General features: G+C 47.7%; 2 protein-coding genes across 2 annotated transcripts; both read right to left on the minus strand.

Moving 5' to 3' along the window:
- Positions 1 to 4,136: 4,136 nt before the first annotated feature.
- On the minus strand, positions 4,137 to 12,490 carry LOC138830966 (amine oxidase [copper-containing] 3-like). The gene is made up of 4 exons (XM_070027958.1): positions 10,829 to 12,490; positions 9,667 to 9,952; positions 6,191 to 6,320; positions 4,137 to 5,671 (listed from the first exon to the last, which is right to left on the minus strand). Exons 1-4 carry the CDS (start codon positions 12,441 to 12,443, stop codon positions 5,396 to 5,398), a joined length of 2,307 nt encoding a protein of 768 aa, XP_069884059.1. The 5' UTR covers positions 12,444 to 12,490; the 3' UTR covers positions 4,137 to 5,395.
- A 5,123-nt stretch (positions 12,491 to 17,613) lies between these two features.
- Positions 17,614 to 26,835, minus strand: LOC138830967 (amine oxidase [copper-containing] 3). Its single transcript, XM_070027959.1, has 4 exons — positions 25,001 to 26,835; positions 22,461 to 22,746; positions 21,885 to 22,014; positions 17,614 to 19,842 (listed from the first exon to the last, which is right to left on the minus strand). Exons 1-4 carry the CDS (start codon positions 26,598 to 26,600, stop codon positions 19,567 to 19,569), a joined length of 2,292 nt encoding a protein of 763 aa, XP_069884060.1. The 5' UTR covers positions 26,601 to 26,835; the 3' UTR covers positions 17,614 to 19,566.
- Between the last annotated feature and the right edge of the window lie 423 nt (positions 26,836 to 27,258).

Here is a 27,258-nt window from a genome sequence, read left to right on the forward strand (position 1 = left end):
CTTTGCACTGCAATTCTCGGATCTGTCTCCTGAGATGCTAGCTCAGCTTGGTCTTGTAACTGGCATTTTTCAAGAGCTATTTTTATAAATAGATGATGTATTTTCTCAACTGAAAACATACATTACAAAGTAGAAATTAATTCATGTAAACCACTTACTTCATAGAAGTAAATTAATTCAAGGAGTATGAACGACATGGAGTAGGAAATAGTTGGAGACCTGAGCCCAGCTGAGAATGCTGTGTGATCTGACACATCATGTTGTAAGATCTCTCTGGAAGCTACAGGGAGGCTAGGGCCAGTCTGGGTGAAAAATTAACAGGAAGGTAAGGGGCAGATGAGGTTTCAGGGCTGGCTCCCGCTTCACAGAGCTCCTCTTACTCTGGCACATCTCTCCTGGGTCAAGTCAGATAGTGGGAACATACATGACTTCCTGCATACCTTCCACAGTCCCTATCCCAGCATATAACTTGGTGCCTTTCAGAAAAATTCCATACCTGATGTCAAAGCAAATGAAATAGCAGCTTTTGCTCAACACTGCCACAGACAACTCCCAAAGTCTCCTCAGGAGGGCCCAGGCATTCTTTTGCCATTCTGACCATAGGAGGCAAAACGGTAAGGGGACACTTTATAGGTCAAAGATGGAAAGAATGCATCTAGGGGCTAGGAAGGTGGCTCAGTGGTAGAGTGCTTGCCTTGCATGCATGAGGCCCTGGGTTCGATTCCTCAGTGCCACATAAGCAAAAAAAGAAAAAAGCCGGAAGTGACACTGTGGCTAAAGTGATAGAGCGCTAGCTTTGAGCTGAAATGCTGAGGGACAGCACTCAGGCTCAGAGTTCAGGCCCCACGACTGGACCCCCCCCCCAAAAAAAAAAAAAGAAAGAAAGAATGCATCTAGATCTCAATATCTTCAAGTATTTCTTCAAGTATTTCTTCAAGTACAACTGTGAAAGAACCTTCCAATGTCAGAAAAAAACCCTACCAAAGCCTAAAAATCACTGAGTATGGGTAGCTCAAGCCTGTAATCTTTCAGAAGTCTGAAATCTGAGGATTGTGGTTTGAAGCTAAGCCACAATAGGAAAGTCTGTGAGACTCTTATCTCTAATTAACCCCCCAAAAAGCCAGAAGTGAAGTGGAAATATGGCTCAAATGGTAAAGCATCAGTTTTGAGCAAAAAAGGGACAGCTGGGCACTGGCATTTCATACCTGTACTCCTAGCTACTCAGGAGGCTGAGATCTGAGGATCCCAGTTTGAAGCCTGCCAGGGCAGGAAAGTCCATAAGACTCTTATCTCCAATTAACCACCACTAAACCAAAAGTGGTATTGTAGCTCAAAGTGGTAGAGTAAGTACTAGCCTTAAGTGAAAAAGCTCAGGCCCTGAGTTCAAGCCCCATGACTGGGAGAAAAAAAAATCTAAGAACAGTACTGAGATCCTGAGTTTAAGCCCCAGTACTGGTGCGCACACACACACACACACACACACACACACACACACACACACACACACACACACACACACACACACACACACACACACACACACACACACACACACACACACACACAGAGTCTAAATAGTCTTTTAACTGATTTGAATAGATATCACATTCTAGGTGAGGAAATGGGGTCAGATCAACTCAAAGCCATGGAAACCCTAAGCCTGGACACCATGACTCCCATCATCTCTTTTAGCTCTGAAACTTTAACTGCCATGTAAAATCTATTGTACAAAACCAGGGTCCTATGGATCATTCTCCCACTTGAAAGCAAATTGGAAACAACCCAATCACCTAATGGAGAATGATTTGTTTGCTATCAACTTGACAGAGCACCTCATTCCCCTTAAAAACCATCTTTTGTGATGGTGTTGCACGGCAACCAGTAAAAATGTTTACAATGAAATGGTAAATGGAAAAAGAGTATCAAAGTATATTTAGACTGAACGTAGTTCACTAGGCCAAAACACTAGGGCATAGTAACAAGAATGGCAGCACATGCCACATGAGTGAAAGCAGGATACTTGGGGGGCATCCAAAAGAGACATTTGAGCCAGTGGCTCACGCCTGTAATCCTAGCTACTCGGGAGGCTGAGATCTGAGGATCCTGGTTCAAAGCCAGCCTGGGCAGGAAAGTTCTGTGAGACTCTTTTCTCCAATAAACCACTCAGAAAACCAGAAGTGGCACTGTGGCTCAAGTGGTAGAGCGCTTGCCTTGAGCTGAAGAGTTGAGGGACAGCGCCTAGGCCCAGAGCTCAAGACCCATGACCAATGAAAGAAAAGAGAGAGAAAGAGAGAGAGAGAGAGAGAGAAAGAGAGAGAGAGAGAGAGAGAGAGAGAGAGAGAGAGAGATATTTGGCAAAAAGGAGGAATTCTCCCAAAGCTTCAGGGCTTCTCTCTCAAGAGCCTGAGTGGAGCAAACTTGGACAATCATCAGCCATAGGACAAATATCAGAGCGAGGACCCAGACAGGCTCCACCAGGAGACTAAGCCAGACTGAAGAAGGGGTTGGAAACAAACCTGTAGAACCCCCAGACAGCAACATTGATCATGGAAGGAGGTAGGGTCAAAGCCCCTCACACAAACTCTGTCAGTCTAAGGGTCCTCAGAGGTCCCACAATTCCAAAGGTGTTCTTCCAGATTCACCCTGGAACTTGGTCATTCTGACCCTTTGGATCTCTCTGGACTGGCTTTCTCAAGCGGGGGTGAGGAGAGGGGGGAGGGAGCAGGGGGGAGGGTTGTCATTGTTTCTTGAGGGTTGCCTTTATTAGAGCTGACCCAAAGTCTTTTACCAGCGTTCATGAGCACACATTCTTTTCACCATATCTACTGAGAGTCACCAATAGAGAACATGGCTTCTGTGCTTTCGTTTTTGTACGAAGGTCCCCTAGGCCCAAACAATTCCTCTCTAGTTCTTTTGGTTGATTTGGGAGAATCAACTAAGAGATTCCATTTAGTCTGAGCTCCAGCTTTGAGAACTTCCTTCCAGTCATAAGCTGAGAGCTATACCCCCAAATTTCTTCCCTGAATTCCCCTCTTGACAGATGCTGTTAATACCCCTGCAAAGCTGAATGGGAGCTCAGGCTTCCTGATGGGGAAGGAACCTCTTGCTCCTTGATCCCACTGCCCCCAGAAAGACACTGACTGACAGAAGTGGGCGAATTCCAGGAGCAGAGGCACGCACTCCACATGCTACATAAACCTTGCTCTTTGAGCTCTGTCACCTCCCCCACCCGACTCTCACCCCAAAACCCCTTTTTGGAGAATATCCCAGTATTTATTTATGTCTATCCAAAGTCCATACTCCAAGAGGGGCAGCAGCCCCAGAGAATGTTGTTCTGAGCAGGTCAGGAAGGTCCTCCTGGGTACCTGGCCCATTCCTGACAGGGCCACTCTTGTCCTGGATGTCTGGGCTCCTGAGAATTCTGCATTCTTACACTTAGTTACCTTCTTGTCATCCATGCTGGCTACGACAGAGGAACAGTGGCTGTTGCCCTGAGAACAGATGGCTCTGGATCATTCCACTCACAATACCCTCTGAGCAGCTGCTCTAACCAGATCATCCTTCCCTTCATTAAAGTATGTGCCATGCCAGGCACTGGTGGCTCATGCCTGTATCATCCTAGTTACACAGGAGGCTAAGATCTAAGGATCAAGGCCAGACTGGGCAAGAAAGTCCATGAGATTCTCATCTCCAATTAACCACCAAAAAGCCTGAAGTGAAACTGTGGCTTTAGTGCTACAGTGCTAGTCTTGAGGGAAAAAAACTAAGGTACAGTGCTCAGGCCCTGAGTTCAAGCCCCAGTTCCAGAAGAAAAATGAAAGTATATGCTACATGGTTTGTGTAGTCTTAGAAGACTAATTTGAGGGGCTGGGAAGGTGGCTCAGTGGTAGAGTGCTTGCCTTGCATGCATGAGGCTCTGGGTTCGATTCCTCAGCACCACATAAGCAGAAAAAGCTGGCAGTAGTGCTATGGCTCAAGTGGTAGAGCACTAGCCTTAAGCTGAAGAGCTCAGGGACAGTGTCCAGGCCCAGAGTTCAGGCCCTACACCAACAAAAAAAAAGAAAAGAAAACAAAAACAACAATTTGAGGACTCTTTGACAGTGTAGACAGGTGACAAGGGGTGAGAGGAAGAACAATTTTATTCATATAGTGAATCTAAGAGGCAACAAGAATAAAGCTTTGGGGGGTGGGAAGGTGGCTCGGTGGTAGAGTGCTTGCCTTGCATGCCTGAGGCCTGGGTTCGATTCCTCAGCACCACATAAGCCAAAAGAAAAAAGCCGGAAGTGGCGCTGTGGCTCAAGTGGCAGAGCACTAGCCTTGAGCTGAAGAGCTGAGGTACAGCGCCCAGGCCCAGAGTTCAAGCCCCAGGACTGGCCCTGGACCCAAAAATTAAAAAAAAAAAAAAAAAAAAAGAATAAAGCTTTGTCAGGCACCGGTAGCTCATGCCTGTAATCCTAACTACTCAGGAGGCTGAGATCTGAGGATCACAGTTCAAAGCTAGCTTGGGCAGGAAAGGCTGTGAAACTCTTATCTCCAATTAACCACCTGAAAATCAGAAGTGATGCTGTGGCTTAATTGGTAGAGCACTAGCCTTGAGCTGAACAACTGAGGGACAGCACCCAGGCCCAGAGGTCAAGCCCCATGACCAACAACAACAACAAAAAGTCTATGTCTCCTGCACAGATACCGAGGGATTGTCCTATTAAACAAGACATCCTGTATGAGTCTAAGGCTTTCCTATCTGAGGCAGTGGACACTGGAATTGAATGATAATGAAGGAATGTCCTGTGGCCACAAGGACATTCCCCCGGGACAGAATGTAATGTAGTGGAAGAACAGGAAGAAGGGAGGAGGAGGAAGGAGAAAGGGGGAGAAGGACTGTGCCAGGATGATATCCGATAAACACAGAGAAGCACCTCCCCAAGACTGGAGACTGAGATACAGGCCCAAGAATCATCTCCCGAATCCCCATTTCCATATTCAAGGTCTAGGGCCAAGGGTCGGGGAGAAGCCCAAGCAAGCTTCTAAATGTACTTCGTGCTGAAATGGCACCTTAAAATCATGTATATTTCATATAAGAAAAAAAAGAACAAAAGAAATACATTTTGGAACCCAGTCTGGTAATTCCTCAAAAGTTTAAACAAGGGGCTAGGAATGTGGTTTAGTGGTAGAGTGCTTTCCTAGCATGCATGAAGCCCTAGGTTCCATTCCTCAGTACCACATAAACAGAAAAAGCCAGAAGTGGTGCTGTGGCTCAAGTGGTAGAATGCTAGCCTTGAGCAAAAGAATCTCAGGGTCAGTGCCCAGGCCCTGAGTTCAAGCCCCAGGACTGGCAAAAAAAAAAAAAAAAAAGTTTAAACAAAACCCAGTCATTTCCTTCTTAGCTAGAGACCACCTAGTTGTGAGAGAAACCCCCATGGGAGAAGGCAGGGAGGCTGGGGGCACAAGCAGCAGTCTGGGACAGACAAGCCAGGGGGTTGACCTCACAGGCCCCAGCATCCTGGTCTGCCCGGAAATAGATGGAATCAGCAGAGGAAAAGGAAGGGTCCTCATCAAAGAAGTTGTAGGGCCGGAGGAAGAAGCCCACTCCATTCCCCACAGTCACCGTGTTGGGAATATCCTCTGCATGGGGGATGTGCAGAAATCCAGCTGTCACCCAGGCCACCAAGTCCTTAGGAGGGGAGAAGAAGAAAGAGGATCATGAAGTTGTGCTAGGAACATACCCTGCCTCCATAATGGCCTTACAGAAAAGATCTCTGCTCAAGAGCTTGTATTCTTTTAACATCTCAGGGGAAAAAAATGAAATCATAGAACTTTTCTTTCCTTCCTTCCTTCCTTCCTTCCTTCCTTCCTTCCTTCCTTCCTTCCTTCCTTCCTTCCTTCCTCCCTCCCACCCTCCCTCTCTCCCTTCCTTCCTTCCTCCCTCCCTTCCTCCTTCCCTTCCTCCTTCCTTCTTTCCTTCTTGCTAGTACTGGGGTTTGAACTCAGGGCCTTGTGTTTGCTTGGCTGGTGCTCTACCACTAGAAGCAGTCCTCCAAACCAAAAAAGTGTGAAATCATAAAATTTTCTTCGGCAATTCTCAAGATCCCTGAGAAGTCAGGCTAGGGAGAGAGCGAGAGTAGCTTATTCTTGGCTTCTACGCTCCCTGGCTCCTATTCCCACCTCCTCCTTCATCTCCCACTTAGCTTACCTGCCCTGCAACGCTCTCGTTGTTGATGAAGTTGGTGAAGTCCACAGTAGGTGTCCAGGGATCATTCAGATTGTAGATGCTTGTGCTACTGGACTCTGCCTCCTTCCTCTGAGTCACTGCCAGCTGATACCTACAAAAGAGAATTTTACTTTTATTTTTTTTGGTATGTGCTGATACCAGGGCTTGAATTCAGTACCTCATACTTTCCCTTAGATTTGTTGCCAAAGGCTAGCACTCTAGCACAACTCCACTTCTGGCTTTTTAGTGGTCTACTGGAGATAAGAGTCTCTCAGATTTGGCTACCCAAATTGCCAGAGCCATGATCCTTAGATCTAAGCCCCCTGAGAAACTAAGATTACAGGTGCAAGCCACTGGGGCTTGGCAAAGAAAAAACTGTTTTTTTTGTTTTTTTTTTGTCGGCCGTGGGGCTTGAACTCTGGGCCTGGGCACTGTCTCTCAGCTCTTCAGCTCAAGGCGAGCGCTCTACCACTTGAGCTACAGCACCACTTCCGGTTTTTTTCCGGTTTTTTTCGGGCTGGCTTTGAACCGCAATCCTCAGATCTCAGCCTCCTGAGTAGCTAGGATTACAGGCGTGAGCCACCAGCGCCCGGCGAAAAAACTGTTTTTTGAGAGAAGATCATGCTGCATAAGTTGGGCTTGTATTAAAATCACTATGTAGCCCAGAATGGTCTTGTATCTACAATCCTCCTGTTTCACTCTGCTGGGTTTCACAGGCATAATGCCATGTGGACAAGGCCCTATGGACAATTTTGATTAGTCCTACATGGTCATCCATTGGTCCTACTGCTGGGAACTGCATTATAAAGGGAACACAAACAGGAAATTAGCACAAAGTTCTTGAAGGTACTGAGCATCTTTATTATTCTCTGCTCAGTTCTTCTTTCCCAACCCCATGGAGTTCATTTCTGCATTCACTCAACCGTATACCTCAAAGATCACATGGCCTAGAATCCAAATTTTATCCACACTTCTAGAACAGAATCTGATGTGTGTCCTGTTCCTTATATCCATATTTATACAAATGCCCTGATTCACCCAAGGTAAGGTTCAGGATCTCAAATACCTGCCTTTGAAGGAATATTGCCTTACTCTTTGGGGGGTTTTGGAGGGTTTTTGGTCATGGAGCTTGAACTCTAGGCCTGAACTCTGTCCCTCAGCTCTTCAAGCTAGTGCTCTACCTCTTGAGCCACTGTGCCACTTCCAGTTTTCTAAGTGGTTTATTGGAAATAAGAGTCTCATGTACTTTCCTGCCTGGGCTGGCTTTGAACTACGGTCCTCAGATCTCAGCCTCCTGAGTAGCTAGGATTACAGACGTGAGCCACCAGTGCCCGGCTTACTCTTTGTTTTTAACTCCAACCTTTATTTTGATTTTTTTGTCAGTCCTGAGCTTGAACTCTGGGCCTCAGTGCTGTCCCTGAGCTCCTTTTGCTACCATTTGAGCCCTAGAACCACTTCTGGCTTTTTCTGTGATTTAATTGGAGTTAAGAGTCTCACAGACTTTCTTTCTTTCCTTTTTTTTTTTTTTTTTTTGTCGGTCATGGGGCTTGAATTCTGGGCCTGGGCACTGTCCCTGCACCCTTCAGCTCAAGGCAAGCACTCTACGGCTTGAGCTACAGCGCCACTTCCCGGTTTCTAGTGGTTTATTGGAGATCAGAGTCTCCCAGGACTTTCCTGCCCGGGCTGGCTTTGAACCTTGATCCTCAGATCTCAGCCTCCTGAGTAACTAGGATTAAAGGTGTGAGTCACTAGCACCCTGCTTATTTGGAATATTTTAAACACACAGAAACATTGAAAGGCCGGGTGCTGGTGGCACACATCTGTAATCTCAGCTACTTAGGAAGCTGAGATCTGAGGATCAAGGTTCAAAACCAGTCAAGGAAGACAAATCCAAAGACCTTTTTTATTTTTTGTCCTGGGGCTTGAACTCTGGGCCTGGGCCCTGTCCTTGAACTCCTTTTTTGCTCAAGGCTAGCACTCTACTACAAAAGCCACAGTGCAAATCCAGCTTTTTCTGTGATTAGCAGGCACCAGTGGTTCACCTTGTAATCCTAGCTACTCAGGAGGGTGAGACCTGAGGATCGAGCTTCAAAGCCAGCCCAGGCAGAGAAGTCCTTGAAACTCTTAACTCCAGTTAACCACCAGAAAACCAGAAGTGGCACTGTGGCTCAAGTGGCAAAACACTCGCCTTGAGCTAAAGAGCTCAGGGACAGTGCCCAGGCCCAGAGTTCAAGAACCACAACTGATTTAAAAAAAAAAAAAAAAAAGAGTCTCATGGACTTTCCTGTCCCAGTTGGCTTCAAACCACTATCCTCAGATCTTGGCCTCCTGAATATAGCTTGGATTACAGGCGTAAGCCACCAGCACCTAGCCCAAGAGACTCTTTTCTCTAACTAACCAGCAAAAAGGCAGAAGTGGAGGTGTAGTAGAGTACTGGCCTTTAATAAAAAAGCCAAGCAAGAGCACAAGGCCCTGAGTTCAAGCCCTAGTACCAGTTTTTTAAAAAATGGAAGAATTGTGAACACTCACATATTCACAACCTAGATTTTATCATTAACATTTTACTGTTTGTGTTTCAGTGCATAATATTTTGCCATTTATCCATATACCCATCTAGGTGATCATTAAGAGGAGGTTGGAAGCCAGGCACCAGTGGCTCATGCCTATAATCCTACCTACTCAGGAGGCTGAGATCTGAGGGTTGCAGGTCAAAGCCAGCCTAGGCAGGAAAATCCATGAGACCCTTATCTCCAAATAACCATTAGAATAGCCAGAAGTAGAGCTGGGAAGGGGGCTCAGTGAAGGAGTGCTTGCCTCACATGCATGAGGCCCTGGGTTCAGTTCCTTAACACCACATAAACAGAAAAGGCTGGAGGTGGTACTGTGGCTCAAGTGGTAGAGCACTAGCTGTGAGATGTAGAGCTGACGGACAGCATCTAGGCCTAGAGTTCAAACTCCACCCATGACTGATGAAGAGAGAGACAGAGAGAGACAGAGAGACAGACAGAGAGAGACAGAGAGAAACAGATACAGACACAGAGACAGAGAGACAGACAGAGAGAGAAGAGCTGGAAGTACAGCTGTGGTTCAAGTGGTAGAGTGCTATCCTTAAGCAAAAGAAGCTCAGGAACAGTGCCAAGGCCCAGAGTTCAGGCCCCACAACCAACAACAACAACAACAAAAACCTGGCCACAATAGCTTGTGTCATTCTGGATACATAGGAAGTACAAATAGGTTCACAGACCAGGCTAGCTCAAGGAAAATGTGAGACTTTATCTAAAAAATAAGAGCAAAAAGGGCTGGAGGCACAACTCAAGTGGTAAAGCACCTGCCCAGTAAGCATAATCTCCTGAGTTTGAACCTCAATATCACCATAAAGTAAAATGACAGAACATGTATATGCACCGATGGGGTATAGGGTCCACCTCTCCAGCCCTGTGGGACCGCCCTCCACCCACCTCACCCAGCTGAAGGCTTTTTCCATGGAGCTCTCCTGGGGCACTGGTTTCCCAGCAAAGCTGAGTGTCTGGATGCGGTAGCCCCGTGGGTGACCCCACTTGTTGCTGTGATTGCTAGCCAGGTACACGTAGCGGGGGATGGGACCTCCCATGGGGAAAGCAGCCTGTTCCTCTGTCTCCAGCAGCTTCCGGGTCACCTGCAGCCTCTGTATCTGATACTCAGGATTCCAGGGCACCGCTGTAGGGACAAAGGCCATGTCCTCTGCCCAGACCCAGTTCTCTAGTCCTGTGTGAGATGAATGAGAGAGATGGTCATGTAGCCAAACCATCCCTGTATGATCTCTGCCCCCACCTAGCATGAGGACACCTCTTCCTTCCCTTCTCTCCCTCCAAGATCACCCCCTCTCCAAAGATTTGGAGAAAGCCTTTCTCCCTTATGGCATTTCTAGTAATATTTGTGTGTGTGTGTGTGTGTGCGTGCACGCGCACACACACATACCACTTCTGGGACTTGGACTCAGGGCCTGGGCACTGTCCCTGAACACTTTTTCTTAAGGCTAGTCCTCTACCACTTGAGCCACAGTTCCATTCCTGGCTTTCTGGTGGTAATAGTCTCACACACTTTTCTGCCTGTGCTGGCTTAGATTTAAATCTCCTAAGTAGCTAGAATTACAGTTGTGAGCCACCAGTGCCCAGTAACAGTAATTGTTTTTGAGATAGGGTGTGATTTCTTGCCAGGCTCTCTGGCCTATTATTCTTCTATTTCAGGCTTTTCTTTATAGCTGGGATGATAGGTGCACATGACCATGCTCTGCTTCTTCCACTGAGATGGAATCTTGTGAATTTTTCTGTGCTGGCCTGAAACCTCAATCTTCTGAATCTTAGCCTCCCCAGTACCTAGAATGACTACCATGGACAACCGTGCTTTACTATGACTTGAGATGGGGACTCAAGAACTTTTCTGCAAGGGCTAGCCTCAAATCACTAACCTCCTCATCTCAGCTTCCCAAGTAGCTAGAATTCCATGCATGAGCCACAGGTACCCGAATTATAACTTGCATGTCTACATCATATGCTTTTGTATGTTTCATGTTTCAGATGAAAACTTACAGCTGGACAAGGAGCATCCTCCGATCCCCTTACCCCTATCAGGATGTCTTACCTGCCACATCCAGATCCACCTTGAAGTGAACACTGTGGGTGTGAACCGTGCCCAGCGTGTGCTCCCCAACTCGGTTTCCATACTTTAGGGCATCACCGAAGAGGAACACTGAGCTGATGTAGCCCGTGGTGTGGACCTTGACTTCTATGGCCCCATTGGGATGGAAGATCATATCCCACACATAGTCATAGTTGAGCATGGTAGAAACAGATCTGACCACTAACGTTGTCTCCACAAGGCCCCCAAAATAGTAAGAGTCGAATTCTGAGTGGTGTCGCCGCAGTGGAAGACCTTGGTTCTGTTCAAACACACAAAAGGCATCACGTAGAGTTTTGGGGGTCTGGGACTCCAAAAGGAAGTGCCAGTCCACATAGGTGGCCACGTAGGGGCAGTCAACCCCACGAGTTAAGGGTGTTGAGAAGTGGCCTAAGCCAAAGGCACTATCTATATACCAGGTTTGCAGAGCAATAGGGGAATTCCCACCATACACCGCCAAGGCCTCCTGGACGCTCACTTCATAGGCTACTCTCTTTCCTTGGAACCGGATGTCAAAGATCCTCGGACCACTGAAAGCTCCCAGGCCAAAGGAGAAAGTCCACAATGAAGAGGACACTTGGCTCCCCTGGACACTGAAGCGAGGACCTTGGGGATAGAACTGCAGAGGAGGAGCCGCACCAGGGGCTACCGGGGACTTCAAGGACCAGGACGCACCTGTGCCATTGTCTGGGACCAGCACCACATTCACCAGGCCTGCCTCAAACTGCTCCTCCAGCTGGACCAGGCTATCATAGAAGCGGCCTTGATAGAAAACCTTCTGGATGGTCCAGTGGGCAGGGTCCAGGGCCTTGTGGTCTACCAGCAGCTCCAGCCCCACAGGGTGCAGGAAAAACCCAGCTCCTGAGAGTTTGTAGTAGAGGCCAAACCAGGTAGTTCTGTCCCCTGATTGTAGTCCACGGGGGGCTGTGTTCATTGCCAACAAGTTTTGGCCCTGGCGTTTGTAGAAGCAACAGTGATGGAGGAGCCCAGCAGCCTTAGGCAGCTCTTTGTTGAAGATCATCTGGCGTATGTCCAAGTACTCTCTTTCCAGCACAGGGCGTTTGTAATAGGACAACGGGCCTCCATGATGTTCCTCAGTTACATCCCGCATGTAGGAGGGGTGAGGCAGAGGCCCTACAACCAGCTCACTCACATTGGGCTGGCGTTGTCCACCAAAGAAGACGATGGCCAGTGCTTCCCGAGCAGGTGGGGGGCCCCCTCTGTCCAGGTGGGCCAAGGCTGCAGCCTTGGGGGGCAGCTGCAGCTCCACTGAGAAGACACAGTTGTCGGAGGGCTGAGCCTGGGCTGCATCCACCAGCCCTGGTCCCAGCTCCTGGGTGAGAAAATCCATCACAGCTGTCAGCTCTTCTGGGCTGAGGTCTGCAAATATCTGGCTCTGGCTGGAAAGTGTCCACGGCTGGCCACTGGGAGGGATGCAGGGGCCATGAGGAGAGAGGCCCGGTTGACATTCTCTGTCTATGGTTTTCCTCCTCTCAGCCTCACCTTCACCTGTGCCTGTCACCAATACACTAACTAGGCAAAAAAACATAAAGGCATCCACAGCTAAAGCCTGTGCCATCTCCAGGCTCCAGCTCTACGCAGATGGGAAATGGAAATGCCAAGGGTTAAACAAGACCTGGGTGCAAGATGGTTCTCCTACTTACCCTCCAGAGGGTCTTGGTCTGTGAATGAGCTGGAGGCTCACTAGGAAAAAAAGAAGCCTTGGGGCAGAGGGGTGGAGCCATAGGGATCAGGCCATGCGCAGTGGTGGGGCTCAGATAGGAACCTAGACTTTGAATGACCTACAGAGGCTTCTCTTTTCCATTCCAAATTAAACAACATATTCAGGGACAGAAGTGGGGAGCCAAGTGGATAGAGGGGTGGGATTTGGAGACTACAGCTGGCAGGAGGCAAGAGGAAGGGGAAGTCATTCTGCCTAGAGACTCTTCCTTCAGTACCCTGCAAATGGAACCAGTCTCCTACTTCCAAGGCTGATGACCAACTTTACCTGCTCCCATCTCTGTTAGCTGGATTTCTTATCTTTCCCTCCTTCCCTTCCTCCTTCCCTCCCTCCTTTGCTTGCTTGCTTCCTTCCTTCCATCCTCCCTTTTTTCCTTCCTTCCTTCTTTTCTTTCATTTGTAACACCTTCTCTGCTCTGTTCCTCAACACTGTCTCCTGCTGCTGAACTTCCAGCAATCAGAATTCTCTCTGCCACACAGTCTAAGTTGAAGAGAACATAAAGCACCTGGGAAGTGTTGAGGGGGGTACTTTGAAGGGATGAGTCCGGTGATCCAAGTATTTTAGTCCTTGGAGAGAATCATTGTGGTACAGAGAAAGTCAGAAGGTTGACACTTTTTTGTTGGTGGGACCTATGTAACTGAGACTCTTATTCATTCTCTCTCTATTTCTGTCTCTGTCTCTGTCTGTCTGTCTCTCTGTCTCTCTGCATTTACTAGAGCTTGAAGTCAAGGCCTGGATACTGACACTTAGCTTTTTCATTCAAGGCTACTAATCTTGACACAGGGTCAAGAAACTGAGAGCTGAGGATCATGGTTCAAAGCCAGCCCAGACAGGAAAGTCCATGAGACTTTTATCTCCAATTAACCACCAAAAAGCCAGAAGTAGAGCTGTGGCTTAAGTGATAGAATGCTAGCCTTGAGCAAAAGTGCTCAGGGACAGTGTCCAGGCCTTGAGTTCAAGGTCCAGGCCACACTCTCTCTCTCTCTCTCTCTCTCTCTCTCTCTCTCTCTCTCTCTCTCTCTCTCTCTCTCTCCCCCCCCCCTCCCCCCTCTCTCTCTCTCAGAGAGAAAGGCGAAGTCATGTCCAACTTTCAGTGGAGAACACAGAATCAGCTGGCTCGTGTCTTTGTCTTGAGCCGTGGTACCAAGGAGAGGTCAAAGATGTTCAGTGTCAGAGGGATCACCAGGGTCTCATATTGGGGAAGTAGGAGGTGTTCCAAGGCTGAGACTTTGCCTTGGTTACCAATGGGTCAACTGGTACTTTCCAAAGGAACCACCATTTCCATTTTTTCTGTCTCTCTTTCACATTGCTCATTCCAGTATCTTTTCACCTTAATTTTATTAATCATCATGCTGATGAGCCTAAAAACTTGTTGAAAGCGGGAGGGGTGTGTCTTGGGAGAAATACTCAGAAGATGGGACTACAACCTCTCTTTCCCTACTAGATTATATATTTCTTTCTTTCCTTTCTTTCTTTTTCTTTTTTTTTTTTGGGGTCCGGTCGTGGGGCCTGAACTCTGGGCCTGGGCACTGTCCCTCAGCTCTTCAGCTCAAGGCTAGCGCTCTACCTCTTTCCTTTCTTTCTTTCTTTCTTTCTTTCTTTCTTTCTTTCTTTTTCTTCCTTTTTTTTTTGTCAGTTGTGGGGCTTGAACTCTGGGCCTGGGCACTGTCCCTGTGCTCATCAGCTCAAGGCGAGCACTCTACCGCTTCAGCCACGGCACCACTTCCAGTTTTCTAGTGTTTTATTGGAGGTAAGAGTTTCATGGACTTTCCTGCCTGGGCTGGCTTTGAACCGTGATCCTCAGATCTCGGCATCTTCAGTAGCTAGGATTACAGACCTGAGCCACCGGCGCCTGGCTTAGATTATATTTCTTTTTCTCTTCTTTCTTTTCTTTTCTTTTTTTTTCTTTGTCAGTCCTGGGGATTGAACTCAGGGCCTGGGCTCTGTCCCTGAGCCTCTCTGTGCTCGATGCTAGCACTCTACCACTTGAGTCACAGAGATACTTCTGGCTTTTTCTGTATATGTGGTACTGAGGAATTGAACTCAAGGCTTCACGCATGCTAGGCAAGCACTCTACCGCTGAGCTACATTCCCAGACCTAGATTATATTTCTCTGAAAAAAAAAAATTCAGCTACAGCCTTTCTGAACTTGTAAAGATGAATTTATCAGCTGAGAGCCAGAACCCACCCCAGCCCACAAGGCTGAGGACAGGGCCAAGGACATGATGGCTGAGAGGAGCTGTTGACCCAGTGCAGATGGCAGGTCACAGTCCACTCTGATTTATGTTCCAAAGAAAATTCTATCACAGAACTGTTTACCACAGCTCTTTTCACAATAGCCAAATAATGGGATCAGTCAAGGTGCCAGCAATGAATGGCTAACAAGCATGTGAGACATATATGCGTATGTGTGTCTATGTGTGTGTGTGTGTATACATGTATATGTATATATTCACACACACACTGTGGAATATAACATGGACAGAAAGAAAAATGAAATCATTTCATTGACAGGAAAATGTCATGCAATTTCAGAATAGCATATTGAGTGAAACATGACAAGCACAAAAAACAAAATAACATATGTTTTCACTCATGTGTAGACCTAAAAGACACATATATTCATAGGCATATACACTTGTGTATATATATACAAATTATATTATATATTATATGGATAACCACAGAGCATGAATTTAACTAGCAGACTACTTAGGAGGAGATAAGGAAGGGGAAAAAAGTTAGAGGGTGAATAATTGCAACACTCTGAGAGTCTATGTGAAAACAGCATGAAGAACCTTAATGAAAGTTGTAGGGGGATGGGAGAACAGTAAAATCTGTTGAATGGTTTAGGGAAGGGAGGAGGAAAAGTGATAGAAGGAGTAAGATTGACTGAAATATATGATAAGCATGTATGGAAATGTAACAATGAAATCCTCCTTGTACAATTAATGCAAGTGAATAAAAAATTGGCACACAGGTGCTGGGAATGTGGCTTAGTGGTAGAGTGCTTAGCTAGCTGCACAAAGCTCTGGGTTCAATTCCTCAGTAACACATAAACAGAAAAAGCCAGAAGTGGCATTGTGGTTCATAGTAGTAGAGTACTAGCCTTGAGCAAAAGAAGCTCAGGGACAGTGCCCAGGCCCTGAGTTAAGGCCCCAGGACTGGCCAAAAAAAAAATTGGCACACATCCTTTTCTTTCCTCTATGGTATCTCAGTGTGTCCTGTCCTCCATCCTTTCCTGCCCATCTTTACTCTTGCTTCTGCCCCTGGCCACATTATAAATGAAGTCAGCAGATGCTGGTCCCTGCTCCTTACTGAAGTCTTTCTGCTTAGCTTTGAAATTTGATTTCTCTCCACATGCTGACTCTTCCCTTCCATTGTTCCACGGACCTCAGGGAGAAACTGGGCTTGGAGCAAGACAGACAGAGGCAGTGGAAGGTTCTGTGGTACCTGAGATGCAGAACATGTTGTAAGCTGAGTGGCATTCTAAACTCCTTCTGGAACTTTACCTCCTGTCCTATATCTATCAAATAGAACCTCCCCTTTCCCACTGCCTCACATTGACTGCTCCTTTAAAAGAGATAGAGGTGAGGTAAAGTGGGAAACTAGCATTTGATGTTTCCTAAAAATAAAAAAGGCGGGGGGCAAAGGAGAGCCAGGCGCCAGTGGCTCATGCCTGTAATTCTTTTTTTTTGGGGGGGGGTCCGGTCGTGGGGTCTGGGCATGGGCGCTGTCCCTCAGCTCTTCAGCTAAGGCTAGCGCTCTACCACTTGAGCCACAGTGCCACTTCCGGCTTTTTTCTTTTTGCTTAAGTGGTGCTGAGGAATCAAACCCAGGGCCTCATGCATGCAAGGCAAGGGCTCTACCACTGAGCCACCTTCCCAGCCCTTATGCCTGCAATTCTAACTACTCAAGAGATTGAGATCTGAGGGTTATGGTTCAAAGCCACTAAGGGTAGGAAGGTCTGTGAGACTCTTTTTTTTTTGGCCAGTCGTGGGGCTTGAACTCTGGGCCTGGACACTGTCCCTGAGCTTCTTTTGCTCAAGACTAACACTCTACTACTTGAGCCACAGCTCCACTTCCGGCTTATTCTGTGTATGTGGTACTAAGGAATCAAACCCAGGGCTTTCTGAATGCTAGACGGGCACTCTACCAATAAGCCACTTTCCCAGCCCTCTGCGAGACTCTTATATCCAATCAAGTACTCAAAAAAAAAAAAAATCCAGAAGTGCAGCCAGGCGCCAGTGGCTCACACCTGTAATCCTAGCTACTCAGGAGGTGAGACCTGAGGGTTGTGGTTCAAAACCAGCCCAAGCAGGAAAGTTGGAGAGACTTTTATCTCCAATTAACCACCCAGAAAACCAAAAGTGGTGATATGGCTCAAGTGGTAGAGCACTCACCTTGACCTGAAGAGCTCAGGGACAGCACCCAGGCCCAGAGTTCAAGCCCTATGACTGACAAAAAGAACAATCAGAAGTGGCACTGTGGCTCAAATTGGTAGAGCAGTAGCCTTGAGCACTGAGAGGCTCAGGGACAGCATCCAGGCTCTGAGTTCAAGCTCCATGACCAGCAAATAAAAGGAAGTACTGGAGACCATATCCATATCTCTGAGTCTCAAGAACTTGAGAACTTAGTCTCAGAGCCCACCTTTAACCCACTTTATTTCTTTTCTTTTCTCTTTCTTTCTTTCCTCCCTTTTTTCTTTCTTCCTTCTTTCTTTCTTTCTTCCTTTCTTTTTCCTGTCCTGAGGCTTGAACTCAGGGCCAGGGCACTGGCCTTAAGCTTGTTTTGCTCAAGGCTAGCACTCTACCACTTGCGCCACAGTGCCACTTCCATCTTTTTTGTTTGTATGATACTGAGGAATCAAACCCAGGGCTTCATGCATGCTAGACAAGCACTCTACCACTAAGCCACACTTCCAGCACCCCTCTCTACTTTATTTCATACCCTTCACTCACACACATCTGTTCCCAAAAAGCATGTCAAGTAAAAAAAAAGTCAACTCTTGTTTGGACCGATTTATCATTTATTTTTACTATGCAATACAGACATAGGGTTTAAGATTCAAAATGTTCAGAAAGGTATATTAAGCTAAATTCCCTCCTTCACTTGATCCTCTCCCCAGAGAAAACCAGTGTTACCCTTTTCTTCTAAATATGCATAGATTAAAATTCATATATGTATATTCTCCTTTCTAAAACATGAATGGGAAGTTCCCTAATACACATTTCTGCACCTTTCCTTTTTTCACTGGAAGAGGATTTAAAGACTTACAATCATTTTTTTTTATCGGTATAATATTGCACTGTAAGGTTGCAACAGAACAGATTTGACCAATCCCCTAAGGAAAGGCATGTCTATTGTTTGGTTTTTGGGTTTTTTTGGGGAGGGTCCGGTCGTGGGGCCTGAACTCTGGGCCTGGGCGCTGTCCCTCAGCTCTTCAGCTCAAGGCTAGCGCTGTACCACTTAAGCCACAGCGCCACTTCCGGCTTTTTTCTTTTATGCTTATGTGGTGCTGAGGAATTGAACCCAGGGCCTCATGCATGCAAGGCAAGCGCTCTACCACTGAGCCACTTTCCCAGCCCATGTCTATTGTTTTTAATTCCTTGATATTTCTTTGTACCCATCTCAAGTCCAGACCAAAGGAAGGCAAAAGCTGTGGTGAAAAGTCCCATCAGACAACTGTAACTTCACCAGAGATCTAGACTCATTTGCATGTGTGCGTGTTATTGTACAGCTCTGACCTGGGGGTGGAGTTCTCAGGACTTTCTGCTTTTTACTCAGCCTTCGTTTCCTCCCTAGCTCTACAATCAGGCTGCTTCAGCACACAGAGACCATTGGCCAAACATAACCTTGGGTTAAAAATGATCATTAGTTATGATCATGTTACCCCCAAACCAACTGCAATGTTAAATTGAGCTACTACTGTCTCTAAGACTATTTTCCTCAAGGGAGAAAATTAAGACAGGCAGAATGGATAGACAACACCCTCTTCAGGACAGGGATAAGAGCAACTACAACACATAAGTGACAGATGTAACACTATGAGGTGTTCCAATTGGTTTTTTTTGTTTGTTTTTTTCTGGTCCTGGGGTTTGAATTCCGGGCATTGTCCCTAAACCTCTTTGTGTTCAAGGCATGTACTCTACCAGTTAAGCTACAGTGCCACTTCCGGCATTTTTGAGTAATTTATTGGAGGCAAGAGTCTCACTGGGACTTTTCTGCCCAGACTGGCTTTGAACCACAAATCCTCAGATCTCAGCCTCCTGAATAGCTAGAATTACAGAAGTGAGCCACCAGTGTCTGGCTCCTATTGTATCTTTTAGACTTCCACAGGCTCAGGACCAGAAGAGACTGAAGTTGAGAAATGATGCCTGGAGGGAATGTTAGGTATTAGAGGGAAATTCCAGAATGTTAAGAGTAGGTAGGAACTCAAGGAGGGAGTAGGCAAAAAGGAAGAAGGTGAGGAGGGGACTTGCAGAGTGGGAGAGAGAGAGAGAGAGAGAGAGAGAGAGAGAGAGAGAGAGAGTGTATCCTTCCAGCTCATTTATAGATTTGTAAGATTGATAAGAACCCTGTCATAGAGTCTCTAGGATATAATCCCCATTGCAAAGTTCCTAGAGATGGCTTAATATTTTTAGAAAGCCAGACAGAAAGCATCTGGAAAAAAGCAAGCCATCCCTCCAGGTTCCTGGTTGGACCATTTGTCTTCTCCCTAGACAGAAACTCAGCAGAGCTGGGGTCAACAAAGCCATGTGTTCCTGTGTCAAGGATCATAGACTCAAGATATTCTTACAAGGGAGGGAGAGGCAAGAGAGGACAGAAGAAGAGAGATGAGCTTAAAATAGACATTACAAGTGTGGGGAAAGAGATGAAAGAACCAGGCTGTCTTCACCAGTGCCTAACCATACAACCAGTGTTCTGGTCCTGGGATACCTGGTCAGATTGCCCATACCACCTAGTTGTGAGAGAAACCCCCATGGGAGAAGGCAGGGAGGCTGGGGGCACAAGTGGCAGTCTGGGACAGACAAGCCAGGGGGTTGACCTCACAGGCCCCAGCATCCTGGTCTGCCCGGAAATAGATGGAATCAGCAGAGGAAAAGGAAGGGTCCTCATCAAAGAAGTTGTAGGGCCGGAGGAAGAAGCCCACTCCATTCCCCACAGTCACCGTGTTGGGAATATCCTCTGCATGGGGGATGTGCAGAAATCCAGCTGTCACCCAGGCCACCAAGTCCTTAGGAGGGGAGAAGAAGAAAGAGGATCATGAAGTTGTGCTAGGAACATACCCTGCCTCCATAATGGCCTTACAGGGAACACAACTCCCTAGTCCATAAATCTTGAGTCTTTAAACATTTTTTCCCTTCCTTTCTCAGAACTCAAAGGACAGAGAGTCCATTTCATGTTGGGAAGAGCTGGTGGCTCATGCCTGTAATTCTAGCTACTAAGGAGGCTGAGATCTGAAGATCACAGTTCAAAGCCAGCCCAGGCAGGAAAGTCTGTGAGACTCTTTATTTCCAATAAACCACCAGAAAACCAGAAGTGGCATTGTGGCTCAAGTGCCCTGGCACAGAGTTCAAGCCCCACCACCAACAAAACAAAACAAAAAACCTCCACATTTGGGAAGAACAGCTGTCTCCCTAAGCCTGACCTGCATACTCCCATCTCTTACATTCCCTACCACACTGCCTTCTACCTACCACTGCAGTGGTGGCGCCCATAGGCTTCTTCAGCTTCCCTCTTTCTACTTCTCTAAGAGTTGGCAAACAATAACTAAGGATAAAAAAATGAAGGAGGGAAAATCAGGGCTTGGTAGATAGAAGCTGGCTAACATGAAGAAATGCACCCTACTGTGGTCAAGGTTGGGATAGGATAAGCTTTGTTTTTTTGTTTTTTTTTTTTGGTCTGTCGTGGGGCTTGAACTCTGGGCCCGGGCGTTGTCCCTCAGCTCTTCAGCTCAAGGCAAGCGCACTACCACTTGAGCTACAGTGCCACTTCCGGTTTTCTGGTGGTTTATTGGAGATAGGAGTCTCAGAGTCTCACGGTCTCTCCTGCCCGGGCTGGCTTTGAACCACGATCCTCAGATCTCAGCCTCCTGAGTAGCTAGGATTACAGGCGTGAGCCACCAGCGCCCGGCTAGGATAAGCTTTGTATTAAGAGTTGTGATCCTGGCGGGGGCCGGTGGCTCACATCTGTAATCCTAGCTACTCAGGAGGTTGAGATCTAAGGATCATGGTTGAAAGCCAGCCCAGGCAGGAAAGTCCGTGAGAGTCTTTTCTCCAATAAAGCACTAGAAAACCAGAAGTAGCTCTGTGGCTTAAGTGGTAGCGCACTAGCCTTGAGCTGAAGAGCTGAGGGATAGTACCCAAGCCCAGAGTTCAAGCCCCAAGACACACACACACACACACACACACACACACACACACACACACACACACACACACACACACATACACACACACACACACACACACACACACACACACACAGAGTTGTGACCTTGGGGCTGGGAAGGTGGCTCAGTGGTAGAGTGCTTTCTTTGCATGCATGAGGCCCTGGGTTCGGTTCCTCAGCACCATATAAGCAGAAAAGCTGGAAGGGGTGCTATGGCTCAAGTGGTAGAGTGCTAGCTTTGATCAAAAGAAGCTGAGAGAGCTAGCCTTGAGCTGAAGAGCTGCGGGACAGCGCCCAGGCCCAGAGTTCAGGCCCCACGACCGGACCCAAAAAAAAAAGAAGCTCAGAGAAGCTGAGCACTGGTGGCTCACACCTATAATCCTAGCTATTCAGGAGGCTGAGATCTGGTTCATGGTTCAAAACCAGCTTAGGTAGGAAAGTCCATGAGACTCAAATCTCCAATAAACCAGAAAACTGGAAGTGGTGCTGTGAGTCAAGAGGAAGAATGCTAGTCTTGAGCTGCAGAGCTCAAGGACAACACCCAGGCACAGAGTTCAAGGCCTATGACCAAAAAAAAAATAAAAAATAAAAAGTTGTGATCTTTCCTGGTAACTTCCAGTTCTTGAATCCTCCAGCCTGGAAAGGGCTCAGTACACAAATCTCGGACTTTCTGGACTGTATGGGGTCATGAGGACAGTCCTGCTCCTTGCCCAGAATTTACATGTGACTTCCTAGCTCAGGAAGGATACAGATTATATTGACCCAAGCAGCTAAAGTACAAAATATATCTGCTTCACCCCCAAGGAAATGAGACAATTTTCAAGAATCCTCCTAAAAGAAGGCAAGTTTCCTCCTTGTATTCTACCTCATTCCCATACAACTCACCTCTCCTGCAATGGTCTCATTGTTGATGAAGTCAGCAAAATTCATGGTGGGAGTCCAAGGGTCATTCTGATGGAAGATGTTGGTACTACCGGGCTCCTCCTCTTTCCGCTTGGTCACAGCCAGCTGGTACCTAAGGGGGTACTGGTTAGATCCCTGTGGTCAATAACAATATCCTGCCATCTCATTGTGAATGATGGAAGGGCGCTGAGTACTCTCACCTCAGCTTCCATTTGCACTCATACAGCAACTAGGGGCTGTGGAGTCACTAAGGCCACCCCGGTGAGGGGTGGGAGTTATATCTTCCTGTTGACCCTACTGCTAATGATCAAGTCTAATACTCTACCACTTGGGCTCCACTGATACTTCCTGCTTTTTGCTGGTTAAATGGAGATAAAAGTCTCATGGACTTTTTTTGCCCAGTGTTGGATTCCAGCCAGGATCCCCAAATCTCAGCCTCCTGAGTATAGGATTATAGATAGACGCTATCAGCACCCAGCTGTGAGTACAATTTTAAACTATTTCCAGTGCCCCTCCAACTCTCCCTTCTCATGTTCATCATGACAGCCCGCCACTCACCTCCCCCAGCTGAAGGCTTTTTCCATGGAGCTCTCCTGGGGCACTGGTTTCCCAGCAAAGCTGAGTGTCTGGATGCGGTAGCCCCGTGGGTGACCCCACTTGTTGCTGTGATTGCTAGCCAGGTACACGTAGCGGGGGATGGGACCTCCCATGGGGAAAGCAGCCTGTTCCTCTGTCTCCAGCAGCTTCCGGGTCACCTGCAGCCTCTGTATCTGATACTCAGGATTCCAGGGCACTGCTGTAGGGACAAAGGCCATGTCCTCTGCCCAGACCCAGTTCTCTAGTCCTGTGTGAGACGGATGAGGAGAGGGCTAGTCATGCAGTAACATTGGCCTTTCCTGCCTTCAGCGTGGAAGCCAAAAAGCAACCAAGGACTGAGCATGCTTGTGCCCTCTTCTTTGCTTCCCTTGCCCCCAAATATCTCTATTTTTTTTTTTTTTGCCTGAACTCTGGGCCTGAGCGCTGTCCCTCAGCTCTTGAGCTCAAGGCTAATGCTCTACCACTTGAGCTACAACACCACATCTGGCTTTTTCTGCTTATGTGTGCTAAGAAATTGAACCCAGGCCTAATGCATGCAAGGCAAGCACTCTACCACTGAGCCACCTTCCCAGCCCCAAAATACCTCTAAACCTTCAGGCAAAGGTGTTGACGTATAAATTTAAATATTTCTTCAAAGGTATTATTCATTCTTCCTTTCAATTTTTTTTTTTTTGGGTCCAGTTGTGGGGCCTGAACTCTGGGCCTGGGCGCTGTCCCTCAGCTCTTCAGCTCAAGACTGGCCCTCTACCACTTGAGCCACAGCGCCACCTCCAGTTTTCTAATGGAGATAAGAGTCTCACAGACTTTCCTGCCCAGGCTGGCTTTGAACCACGATCCTCAGATCTCAGCCTCCTGAATAGCTAGGATTACAGCGGGAGCCACCAGTGCTCAGTGCTCTTTCAACTTTCTTTAGCTGAGAAGACTGTGCTTTACTCCTAGGTATGGGTATAGAGACAAGCAAACCACTGCCTGGCCTGCAGTGTGAAAGAGATGCAAGTAAGGTAGGTTCTGGGTTCCAGGAATCCAGATTTAGGCAGGAAAAGGACCCTCTAGAGGTACCTTTTCTTCCTGGCCTTCAATGATTCATCAAAAGAGGTCACAGGAGTGATAGAATGCTTTCCTAGTATGGATGAAGCCTTGGGTTTGATTCCTCAAAACCACATAAACAGAAAAGGCTGGAAGGGCTCCGTGGCTCAAATGGTAGAGTGCTAACCTTGAGCCAGAGATGTTCAAGGATAGAGCCCTGGCCTTGAGTTCAAGACTTGGGACTGGCAAAAATAAAAATAATAAATAATAAAATAAAATGCCTGACTATACCTTATGGGCTTTATGCCCAGAGACAGGGAGGATGTGGGTTCCCCTGTGGCAGAGCTCAGGGAGAGTCTGCTGGGCAGGTTAGAGCTGTTCTGAGAAGGAAAGGGCCTTGTAGTCATTCTGGTGCTGGGGAAAGTGAGGCCTGTGTGAGCACAGACTGCCATGGATGTAGGAACCTCTGGGAGCAGGAGTAGACACGATCTGAGGACATTGTGAGTGTAGGCAGCACTAAAGTAGTGACACTTCCAAAGGCAACTGGCAGTATGACCCAGTGAGAGTTCCAAGATATTTCAGAGAAAGAGAAGAAAAACATCTGGTGATGACTCACATGGGAAAGGAACGTGAAATGACAAAGATTCAAACTTGAAGAAATCATGGAGCACTGGCTCTCTTCATGACCAAGAACTCCAGAGACTGTCTGAAATCCTCTATCAGGTCCATTCTAACCCTTGCACTAAAGTGAATGGCTCCTAGACAGAAATGGAAAACCAGGGAGGAAAAGCTCTCATCTCTCAAGGAAATGCCTAACTTGAGATTTTCCATGACGGGGCCTACAGGTACCAGAGACTTGGCAGGATGCAAAGAGATCCTTCCACACCATAGTACCACAGGCCAGACATAGAGAACTGAGCTGGATGATAAATGGCTGTATTCCTGAAGTGAGGCTCACATAAGAACAAAAGAGAAGCCGGGCACCGGTGGCTCACGCCTGTAATCCTAGCTACTCAAGAGGCTGAGATGTGAGGATCGCAGTTCAGAGCCAGCCCAGACAGGAAAGTCCATGAGACTCTTGTCTCAAATAAACAACCAGAAAACTGGAAGTGTCGCTGTAGTTCAAATGGTAGAGTACTCACCTTGAGCTAAAGAGCTGAGGGACAGCACCCAGGCCAGAGTTCAAGCCCCAAGACCCACCAAAAAATAAAAATAAAAAAAAAGAGCAAAAGAGATAATAAAACAATGGGAACCCTGTTAATCCAGATCCTGCCTTCTTCCTGAGCATAGTCATCAAGACTATGTATAAGAACTTGTACAACTGTGCACAGAGCCAATGAAACTCAGTAGCTAATTGCTTTCCCATCCAGCCAACAGGGAAACATGAAAAAGATCACATCATTCTTTCCTTGATAACTTACATGAAACCCAAAGCAAAGTGCTAACTTTGTAAAACCCTTGTCAAGATGTCTTACCTGCCACATCCAGATCCACCTTGAAGTGAACACTGTGGGTGTGAACCGTGCCCAGCGTGTGCTCCCCAACTCGGTTTCCATACTTTTGGGCAGCACCAAAGAGGAATGCTGAGCTGATATAGCCTGTGGCATGGACCTTAACTTCTATGGCCCCATTGGGATGGAAGATCATATCCCACACATAGTCATAGTTGATCAAGGTAGAAACAGATCTGACCACTAACACTGTCTCCACAAGGCCCCCAAAATAGTAAGAGTCGAATTCTGAGTGGTGTCGCCGCAGTGGAAGACCTTGGTTCTGTTCAAACACACAAAAGGCATCACGTAGAGTTTTGGGGGTCTGGGACTCCAAAAGGAAGTGCCAGTCCACATAGGTGGCCACATAAGGGCAGTCAACCCCACGAGTCAGGGGCGTAGAGTACTTGCCCATGCCAAAATTGCCATCAATATAGTGAGTCAGCATTGCTGCTGGGGAATTCCCACCATACACCGCCAAGGCCTCCTGGACGCTCACTTCATAGGCTACTCTCTTTCCTTGGAACCGGATGTCAAAGATCCTCAGACCACTGAAAGCTCCCAGGCCAAAGGAGAAAGTCCACAATGAAGAGGACACTTGGCTCCCCTGGACACTGAAGCGAGGACCTTGGGGATAGAACTGCAGAGGAGGAGCCGCACCAGGGGCTACCGGGGACTTCAAGGACCAGGACGCACCTGTGCCATTGTCTGGGACCAGCACCACATTCACCAGGCCTGCCTCAAACTGCTCCTCCAGCTGGACCAGGCTGTCATAGTAGCGGCCTTGATAGAAAACCTTCTGGATGGTCCAGTGGGCAGGGTCCAGGGCCTTGTGGTCTACCAGCAGCTCCAGCCCCACAGGGTGCAGGAAAACCCCAGCTCCTGAGAGTTTGTAGTAGAGGCCAAACCAGGTAGTTCTGTCCCCTGATTGTAGTCCACGGGGGGCTGTGGTAATTGTCACCAGGTTTCGGCCCTGGCGTTTGTAGAAGCAACAGTGATGGAGGAGCCCAGCAGCCTTAGGCAGCTCCCTGTCAAAGATCATCTGATCTATGTCCAAATACTCTCTTTCCAGCACAGGGCGTTTGTAATAGGGCAACGGGCCTCCATGATGTTCCTCAGTTACATCCCGCATGTAGGAGGGGTGAGGCAGAGGCCCTACAACCAGCTCACTCACATTGGGCTGGCGTTGTCCACCAAAGAAGACGATGGCCAGTGCTTCCCGAGCAGGTGGGGGGCCCCCTCTGTCCAGGTGGGCCAAGGCTGCAGCCTTGGGGGGCAGCTGCAGCTCCACTGAGAAGACACAGTTGTCGGAGGGCTGAGCCTGGGCTGCATCCACCAGCCCTGGTCCCAGCTCCTGGGTGAGAAAATCCATCACAGCTGTCAGCTCTTCTGGGCTGAGGTCTGCAAATATCTGGCTCTGGCTGGAGTGTTTCCAAGGCCGGCCATTGGGATAGATCGAGGGGCAATGGCGAGGCTGGCTAGCTTCACCCCCAGCTCCACTTTTGCTGGCTAGCAGGACACAAACTAAAGCAAAGATGGTGATGACAGCCAGAGCAAGGAGCACCAAGGTGGCCTTCTGGGTCATTGTTCCTTGAGGAAGGGCAAAATCCTACCAGTGTAAAGCTATATATTCTTAGAGCAAGATGAGGGCTTCTTGCCTGTTGTTAATCGGGGCGCTGAGAGTCTGGCTGAAGTTTCCTGTGGACTGATGCCTATGCTAGGGTGGGAAGGAGCTGGGAGGATTCGGCCAGGGGAGGAGCATGCCAGCATTGGGAGGCGGGTCTGAGCAGGCCACAGAGATTTCCTCAGACCTTACATGGCCTTGTCCGCCAGGCTCCAAATTAGGCTCTGCTCTCTGGGTCAGGGTTGGAGTTAGGGAGAGCTGGAGTTGGGGGAAGGGAAGCAACCCAGTCTGTATACAAAATTCCATACCAGTAAGCATCTGGGTCTGTCCAGCAGCATCTGAGCCCCTCAAGCCCAACTTTGTCCCCAAGGCCCCCTCCCTCTATTCCTTCTCCAGATGTTCTTTTTCCTGTAACTGGGAACTATTGTTCTCTTCCCAAGGAACACCCACCTCCAGCCCCTTAAGTTTCCCAAGCAACTTTTCTTGGCCAGATCCACCCCCTTGCAATCTTTTTTCAGTGCTAATTTCCTTGGCCAGAGTCCTAAATACTACCATCCCCCATCCCATGGGAATTCTAGATACTTAAAAATAGGATACAGGCACTTGAAATTCTAAGAAT

The sequence above is a fragment of the Dipodomys merriami genome, unplaced genomic scaffold (assembly GCF_024711535.1).
Source record: "Dipodomys merriami isolate MVZ:Mamm:240054 unplaced genomic scaffold, mDipMer1.0.p SCAF_19, whole genome shotgun sequence".
Classification (NCBI taxonomy): Eukaryota; Metazoa; Chordata; class Mammalia; order Rodentia; family Heteromyidae; genus Dipodomys; species Dipodomys merriami.

What these genes read in the sequence shown, in the direction of transcription:
- LOC138830966 (XM_070027958.1), bottom strand. Translation starts at nt 12,443, where the DNA reads ATGGCACAGGCTTTAGCTGTGGATGCCTTTATGTTTTTTTGCCTAGTT. An exon ending in AAAGCCTTCAGCTGGGTGAG is followed by an intron (nt 6,321 to 9,666) that starts GTGGGTGGAGGG and finishes TCTCTTTTGTAG; the next exon opens with GTATCAGCTGGCAGTGACTC. An exon ending in ACGAGAGCGTTGCAGGGCAG is followed by an intron (nt 5,672 to 6,190) that starts GTAAGCTAAGTG and finishes TCCCCTCCTAAG; the next exon opens with GACTTGGTGGCCTGGGTGAC.
- LOC138830967 (XM_070027959.1), bottom strand. Translation starts at nt 26,600, where the DNA reads ATGACCCAGAAGGCCACCTTGGTGCTCCTTGCTCTGGCTGTCATCACC. An exon ending in GGTGGATCTGGATGTGGCAG is followed by an intron (nt 22,747 to 25,000) that starts GTAAGACATCTT and finishes CGTCTCACACAG; the next exon opens with GACTAGAGAACTGGGTCTGG. An exon ending in ATGAGACCATTGCAGGAGAG is followed by an intron (nt 19,843 to 21,884) that starts GTGAGTTGTATG and finishes TCCCCTCCTAAG; the next exon opens with GACTTGGTGGCCTGGGTGAC.